Genomic DNA, 8,786 nt, shown 5'->3' on the forward strand with positions numbered 1-8,786 from the left:
GATGATTGTGAAGACATGAATATCATAATCAAAGTCCTTAAGTTTCTCCTTGGAGTTTGGGCTAAGGAACTCAATGCTAGAGAAGATCACGTAAAACATAGTGTTCAGGGCAAACTGAACAGTGCCACCCAAAAGCAGACAGAATCCTATCTGAGGCCACTCTTCAGAAAACTACAGAAAAGGACTCTTCCTGCAGATATCAAAGGATCAATAACAGAAATTATCAAATTCTTGTTACAGAGAGAATATGTGAAGGCCAATGAGGCTTATCTTCAGATGGCCATTGGAAATGCTCCTTGGCCAATTGGAGTCACCATGGTTGGTATCCATGCCAGAACTGGTCGGGAAAAGATTTCTTCCAAGCATGTTGCACATGTTCTAAATGATGAGATGCAAAGAAAATATATTCAGGGCTTGAAGAGATTAATGACCATTTGTCAGAAGCACTTCTCAACAGACCCCTCAAAATGTGTGGAGTACAATGCACTCTGACAACTCTTCTCCATGGAGCTATGGAACAATAAGACACCTAAGACCTGTGGCCTTTTGGGGAACTGTTACCAGCAATGAAGAGGACAGAAAGAATTAAGTTTGGGGAGCAGCTGTTTTCTACCTAATTTATTTCTTGGTTTCTTTGGAGAATTCTGTTTGGTTCTTGCATCAAATTTGATAAAAGACCTAATGCAAATATTAATAACATGGAAATAGGTCTTGATCAATGGCATATGTAAAACCTAGTGGAATTACTCCTTGGCTGGGGAGGGGGGAGGGAAAGAACATGAATCGTGTAACCATGGGAAAATATTCTAAATCAATTAATTAAATAAAAATGTTTAATTAAACAATTGATAGCAGACTCTTGATTGTTGTATCCTATTTTGATTTTTAGTAGTCTCAAAATCAAGCCCAAGGCTTTTGCCCCCACATTTTGCATATACAGACAACAATCATTGAGGGATTCCTGTTGGACTTTTTCCCCTCAGAGGTGGAAGTTGTTGATAAATGATTAGAAGGAAACAGTGGAGATTGACTTGTAATTATTTCTGTAAAATAGGATCATATCCATCTTTACATAAATCTTATAGAAAAAACTCTTTTTTTCATCTTCAATACCTAGCCCCCAAATCAACATACTTTAGTGACATCTGAATTCCTCAAACTTGTCTGATTTTTCTGGATTCCATTAAAGGTTTGGCTTTTAATTCTGTGACTCGTTTGCTCTTTTTGGTTTCTGATCTTGTTTTTTCTGATTTTTCTGGGGCTAATATCTTTAAAGAAGTTGAAATAATCAGGAAATTGAGATATTCAAAATTAAGGTGGCATATCTTACTATGCAAATTTCTAAAGAAATTTAGTGATCTCTGCATCTGAGATGATGAAATAAAAGAAGTTTCCTATGGGAAATAGTATCAGAGCCAAAAGAGTGATTACGTTTCAAAAACTCCTGGTTTTTTTAGGCCAGGATCATCCAGGATCTCGCCACACTCTGTGAATTAGTCACATATTTTGCCAATGTGCCACCCCCATCCCAGAGAAGAGATACTGGAAGTACTATATATACCTCTGGATCAACTATGCACTTTATGAAAAGATGAAGGCAAAGGATCCAGAGAGGACCAGACATGTATATCAAGCCAGTTTGAAATTTATTCCACATAAAAAATTTACATTTGCCAAAATGTGACTACTCTATGTCCAATTTGAAATAAGACAGTAAAAAATCTCCCATTTGCCAGAAGAACTTTGAGAACTTCTATTGGCAAGTGTCCCAAAATCAGATTACTTAAGATCTACATTGAATTGGAGTTGGAATTCGAGTTGAATTCAACCAGTGCCTGAAACTTTATGAAAAGTTCCTGAAATTTACACTAGAAAATTGTACTTCATGGATCAAATTTGCCAAGTTAGAGACAATTCTTGGAGATATGGAGAGAACCTGAGGAATATGTGAGTTGTCTATTAGCCAGCCATGCTTAGATATGCCAGAGGTCCTTTGGAAATCTTACATTGACTTTGAAATTGAACAAGAAGAATCTGAAAAAACAAGAAGTCTTTACCACAGATTGCTGCAACAAAAACAGCATGTTAAGGTATGGATCAGTTTTGCCCAGTTTGAGCTGTCTGCAGGAAATGAAGAAAGCTTAACTGAATACAGACAGATATATGAAGAAGCCAACGAAAGGATGAGAAACTGTGAAGAGAAGGAAGAAAACATTCTCTTATTGGAACCCTGGAGAAAATTTGAATATGGATTTGGGACAGAATCTCAAAAGAAGGGAGTAGAGAAACTAATGCCAGAGAAAGTGAAGAAGAGGAGAAAAATTCAGGCAGAAGATGGGTCTGATGCTGGCTGAGAAGAACACTACCATTATATCTTCCCAGAGGATACTGCTGACCAGCCCAACCTCAAATTGCTGGCAATTGTCAAAAAACTTTGAAAGAAAGCGCAGCAAGAAAAGGATGCTACAGAGCGATATCCAGGCAGAGACAGGGAAGAAGAGTGAAACTTGACTTTCTCCATATTGGTGCATTTTGGTTGTTTTTATTAATTCCTACTTTGCAATCATTGTGATTTAGGAAACTTTTGTGCAGTATTTTTAGAAACTCTGTGGTAAACCCTGTACCTCCAATATATGCTTGACTAATATGGCAGCAAAGGAAAGTGATAAATGTTGGAGGGGGTGTGATAAAACTGGGACAGTAATATACTTCTGGTGGAGTGGTCTGGGGAATTGGTCCAACCACTCTGGAGGGCAATTTGGAATTATGCCCAAAGGGCTTTAAAAGAATACCTGCCCTTTGACCCAGCCATACCACTGCTGGGTTTGTACCCCAAAGGAAAAATACTAATACAAAAATATTTATAGCCACGCTCTTCGTGGTGGGAAAAAATTGGAAAATGAGGGGTTGTCCATCGATTGAGGAATGGCCAAACAAATTGTGGTATCTGATGGTGATGGAATATTTCTGTGCTGAAAGGAATGATGAACTGGAGGAATTCCATGTGAACTGGAAAGACCTCCAGGAACTGATGCAAAGTGAAAGGGGCAGAACCAGGAGAACACTGTGCACAGAGACTGATAAATTATGGTACAATCAAATGTAACAGACTTCTCTACTAGCAGCAATGCAATGACCCAGGACAATCCAGAGGAATTTATGAGAAAGAATGCTATCTACATCCAGAGAAAGAAGTGTGGGAGCAGAAATGCAGAAGAAAAACATATGATCAATCACATGATTGGATGGGGATATGATTGGGTTTTGCAGCTCCAGGAGGGGAAAAGGAGAGAACATGAATCATGTAACCATGGAAAAATATTCTAAATAAATAATCTTTTTTAAAAACTATGCCCAAGTATTAAGACATTGTCAATAAAGGACATATACATTTTAAAAATGTATTTGGGCTCAGAAGTCAGTCATCTACTCCCTCTCACCATCACAACTAAACCAATGACTTCCCCTTCCTGTGAATAAGATTCCTCTGTCTCTCCTAACAAAATGGGACCACTTCCCATGCCTCAGTGACTCATTCCTTTCCTTTCCCACCCTCCAGTTTCCTTCTGAGACTTCCCTTCCTTTATCTTTTTTGTCTCCACCATCTACTACAGAACCTCCTACAGAGTAAGCACTTTGTAAAGGTATATTAACCAACAAAGTCATGTCCAAAGTAGAAAATATTAAAATCAAAATGAAGTGAGTTCAAGTAATAAAAGGATATCATTGGGATTTATCAAGCATGAATCTTGCATTTAACCAATGGGCACTGTGGGTGAGAACTGAGAGAAATGGGAGAGTAGGTTTGTTCACAAAACCCAAAAAGCCTTGTTCAGTGAGCCCACTGAAACCAAGAGGAATATTGGGGCTGGAAAAAACCAAAAGCTGCAGTTAAAGGAGGCTGCTGTCCATCTCTGGAGTTTGATAAGAATATGGCATCTAGCTGAGTTAACATTCTAATTCTCAAGTATCTTGAAAGCTCCAGATACTTAGAGCCATAACTTAGAAGTGGGGGTTGTCCCAGCCTGCCCTGCTGGGGGTCAACAGCAAGGGCTCCTACTTCTGAACATGACCAAAGTCACTGCTGTGACTTCTGAGATGGGGAAGTCTCTGGGCTCCAACACCTACAACAGGGAGAACTAGGAGCACTCGGACTTCCCTATGTTGTGTCAGATGTGCCTTGGAACAAATCTCTACACCCACAGAACCAAAGAAAGGTATGGAAAAGAATGCAGATTTTGTGCCAGGCTCTTCACAGTGTTTCACTGATACCCCAGTATTGGCATGGGTTTCAAGACGACTCAAGTGTGCCAAGCCTGCAGCAAGCTCAAAAACGTTTGTCAGACCTGCCTTTTGGATCTAGAATATGGCTTACCCATTCAGGTCCATGATGCACAAATGGCCCTTCAGGATGCCATACCATACCCAAGTTGGAGGTGAACAAAGAATACTACCTCCAGAATCTTGAGGGAGAGAGTTCTACCTCTGATGGCACTTGGCCAGTTGGTGCTCTTAAGATTCTAGTGACCAGTGACATAAAGTTCCAATTGGCCCAGACCAGCCTTTACTACAAGTGGAATCGTCCTCTCCTTTGTTCCTCCTGGGGGAAAAGAGAATGCCAAAGAGGAGAGATGTGTGCATTCAGACATGAGAAGCCTCCAGACCCCCAAGATCCTCTGGCTGCTCAGAACATCAGAGATAAATGTTATGGAATTCAGGATGCATGGCAGAGAAGCTTCTAAAACAGGCTTCAGCAGCAATGCTTCCTCTGAACCCAGCTGATAAGTCATTCCCACACTCTATTGATGGTCTAGGAGATTCCATTAGTAAAGCTAATCTCAAAAATCACTTGGAGGGGACAGCTGGGTGGCTCAGTGAATTGAGAGCCAGGCCCTGAGATTGGAGGTCCCGGGTTCAAATCTGACCTCAGACACTTCCTAGCTGTGTGACCCTGAGCAAGCCACTTAATCCCAATTGCCTAGTCTTTACCACTCTACTGCTTTTTTTTTAATTTTTTAGAAAAATTTTTCATACTTACATGATTCATGTTGTTATAAGGGAATAAATCTAGTAGGGTAATAAACTAGTTGTAATAAGGGAATAAGCTAAAGGTAATAGGGAAATTAAGGCAAGGTAAGGTTTTAATAGAGGATAAGGCAAGGCGAGTGACTAACAGTAGTGTGAATAGGGATAAAGCACTGTGGATAGGGGTTTGTGGATCCCTAAGGCAGTAAAGTGGATAAAGAGAGTACAATAGTGGAGCGTGATAAATTGAGGTGGTAGGAGAGGTAAAAGAGTTGCAAGGGAGAGGATGAGGTATTTGAGGCAGGCAGCTGCAGCCTGGGAGACACAAACTGGGTACAGGTTTGAGACAGAAACACTGAAGGGAAACAAACTGAGTCCTCCAGGTAGAAAGGGCACTTCTACAGACAAAGGTTGGGGCCAGCCAAGAATGGCTTGAAACTGACTAGAGGGCCTTCTAGTCAGTTTCTCAGGTTCACAAAGTAAGAGTCCAGAGGAAGTATTGAGATTACACTTCCTCCAAAATGGACGCCTCCAATTCCCTTTAGGACCCAGAGACAATATTATTCCTTTCTCCCCTTCTCCCTCTCTTATCAATCAACTAATGAACTAGCCAAAGGTTTGATTAAGTGACAAACAGTGTTTATTGAGTTTTAGGGTTGATTGGAAGGGATGGAGGGATACAAGGTAACTCCCACAGCTGCCTAGAGAAAGCTTCAGGTAGGGGAGGGAGACAGGAATGTGAGACTGAGAAAGGACCTGCCTAACTCAGCCCGGAGAGGTTTTGTAGCCTACAGGGTTAGGAAAGTTGGATACAATGATTCAAGAGATAATTTGTAACAAGGGTCAGCCCTACTTGACTACGGGGGAACTAAATCTACCAAGTTTGAAAGCTAACACCCAGATCCACCCTCCTTTCAAAACTTGCAGAAATTCAGGAAGGGAAAATGATGATTGGGAATAGGGAAGGTTAGGGAGATTCAAAGGAAATAGATAAGCTAACAAATTTTAAGAGAAAAGCTGCAGAATATAGGCCAGGTTTTCAGTCCAAAGAGAGAGCTCATCGAGTCTCCAGGGTCAACTCCATAACCTCAGGATTTGAAACCCTTTTCAACTGTTAGAAACTCTGCAGTAAGGCTTTTCAGGGTTAATATGCACCCTTTTGCACTACAATGTTCTTACTTTCCCTTCACTCCCCCAACCACCCCCCATACCCAACTCGAATTTCCACTGGTTTTAACATGTCTCATCTATCAAGACTTATTTACATATTATTGATAGTTGCATTGGTGTGGTCCTTTTGAGTCTGCATCCCCAATCATGTCCCCATCCACCCATGCAATTGTTTTTCTTCTGTGTTTCCTCTCCTGTAGTTCTTCCTCTGAATGTGGGTAGCCTTCTTTTCCCTAAGTCCCTCAGAATTGTCCTAGGTCATTGCATTGCTGCTAGTTCAGAAGTCCATTACATTTGATTTTACCACAGTGTATCAGTCTCTGTGTACAATGTTCTTCTGGTTCTATTCCTATCACTCTGCATCAGTTCCTGGAGGTCATTCCAGTTCACATGGAATTCCTCCAGTTTGAGCATAGTAGTATTCCATCACCAGTATATACCACAGTTTGTTCAGTCATTTCCCAATTGAAGGACATACCCTCGTTTTCCAGTTTTTTGCCACCACAAAAAGTGCAGCTATAAATATTTTTGTACAAGTCTGTTTATCTATAATCTCTTTGGGGTACAAACCCCAAATGGTATGGCTGGATCAAAGGGCAGGTAGTCTTTTAGTGCTCTTTGGGCATAATTCCAAATTGCCATCCAATATGGTTGGATCAGTTCACAACTCCACCAGCAATGCATTAATGTTCCAATTTTGCCACACCCCTTGCAACATTTATTACTCTCACCTGTTGTCATTTTAGCCAATCTGCTAGGTGTGAGGTGGTACCTCAGAGTTGTTTTGATTTGCATTTCTCTAATTATTAGAGATTTGGAACACTTTCTCATGTGCTTATTGATACTTTTGATTTCTTTACCTGAAAATTGCCTATTCATGTCTCTTGCCCATTTATCAATTGGGGGAATGGCTTGATTTTTTATACAATTGATTTCACTCCTTGTATATTTGAGTAATTAGACCTCTGTCAGACTTTTTTGTTAAGATTTTTTCCCAGTTTGTTGTGTCCCTTCTGATTTTGGTTGCATCAATTAGGTTTGTACAAAACCTTTTTAATTTAATATAATCAAAATTATTCATTTTACATCTTGTAATTTTTGCTTGGTTTTAAAATCTTTCCTTTCCCAGAGATCTGACAAGTATACTATTCTCTGTTCACTTAATTTACTTAGAGTTTCCTTCTTTATATTCCAGTCATTCACCCATTCTGAATTTATCTTAGTGTAGGGTGTGAGATATTGATCTAAACCTAATCTCTCCCATGTTGTTTTCCAATTTTCCCAGCAGTTTTTGTCAAATAGTGGATTTTTGTCCCAAAATTTGGGCTCTAGGTTTGTCATACACTGTCTTGCTAACATCACTTACCCCAAGACTATTCCACTGATCCTCCCTTCTGTCTCTTAGCAAGTACCATATTGTTTTGATGGTTGCTGCTTAATAGTATAGTTTAATATCTGGTACTGCTAGGCCACCTTCCTTCACATTTTTTCCCATTATTTCCCTTGATATTCTTGATCTTTTGTTCTTCCAAATGAACTTTGTTATAGATTTTTCTAATTCAGTACAAAAGTTTTTTTTGGTAGTTTGATAGGTATGGCACTAAATAAGTAAATTAATTTGGGTAGAATGGTCATTTTTATTATGTTAGCTTGTCCTACCCTTAAGCAATCAATGTTTTTCCAATTGTTTAGATCTAGTTTTTATTGTTTGGAAAGTGTTTTGTAGGTGTGGTCATAGAATTCCTGTGTTTGTTTTGGTGGATAGATTCCTAAGTATTTTATATTGTCTAGGGTGATTTTAAATGGTGTTTCTCTTTCTACCTCTTGTTGCTGTGATGTGTTGGAAATATATAGAAATGCTGATGATTTATGTGCATTTATTTTGTATCCTGCAACTTTGCTAAAGTTGTTGATTATTTCTACTAGCTTTTTAGTTGATTCTCTAGGATTTAAGTAGACCATCATATCATCTGCAAAGAGTGATAGCTTAGTCTCCTCATTGCCTATTTTAATACCTTAAATTTCTTTTTCTTCTCTAATTGCTACTGCTAGTGTTTCTAGTACAATGTTAAATAATAGAGGTGATAATGGGCATCCTTGTTTCACTCCTGATCTTATTGGGAAAGCTTTAGTACCATAGCATTGATTCTAAGATGGAAGGTAAGGGTTTAAAAAAAAGAAAGGAAGAAACCACTTGGTGCAGTTCAGTGAAAAGGTAACAGTTCCACAGAGGCAACACTAAGCTTTCATCCAGTTTGCTGCCATACAAGCTGCAGAGATGACTGCTGAGAAATCCTTCAACAAACTTGTAAAGGGGAGAAGGCTTCTTGTAAAATGGGAAAGATCACAGGTGGCAGGGTTGAAGGCTAGGGGTAACTGGGTGCCATGACTGAGGTTCTGTGGTAAGAAAGGCTGGGCAAGAAGGGCCATTGAAGTGCAGCCTCAAAGACTATCCACAGGAGAACTGAAAAACTTGTTTGGAGTTCAAGCATAGGCTTAAAGGACAATCACCCCCAGAGGGACTTTGAAATCCACATGGACTGATCCTGAAACTTTATTACTATTAGAGGATTACCAACAACTCATCCCCC

General features: G+C 39.6%; 1 protein-coding gene and 2 pseudogenes across 1 annotated transcript; all 3 read left to right on the forward strand.

The window, feature by feature from the left end:
• Positions 1-6: 6 nt before the first annotated feature.
• On the forward strand, positions 7-492 carry LOC123256458 (pre-mRNA-splicing factor 18-like; the record flags this gene model as incomplete). The annotated part of the gene is made up of 1 exon (XM_044685068.1): positions 7-492. A coding segment is annotated over one exon (486 nt), but the record flags the coding sequence as incomplete, so codon positions are not given.
• Positions 493-566: 74 nt separating this feature from the next.
• LOC123256456 lies at positions 567-2,504 on the forward strand (annotated as a pseudogene).
• A 1,594-nt stretch (positions 2,505-4,098) lies between these two features.
• Positions 4,099-8,567, forward strand: LOC123256457 (annotated as a pseudogene).
• Positions 8,568-8,786: the final 219 nt, after the last annotated feature.

This window comes from Gracilinanus agilis, unplaced genomic scaffold (assembly GCF_016433145.1).
Source record: "Gracilinanus agilis isolate LMUSP501 unplaced genomic scaffold, AgileGrace unplaced_scaffold59164, whole genome shotgun sequence".
Classification (NCBI taxonomy): domain Eukaryota; kingdom Metazoa; phylum Chordata; class Mammalia; order Didelphimorphia; family Didelphidae; genus Gracilinanus; species Gracilinanus agilis.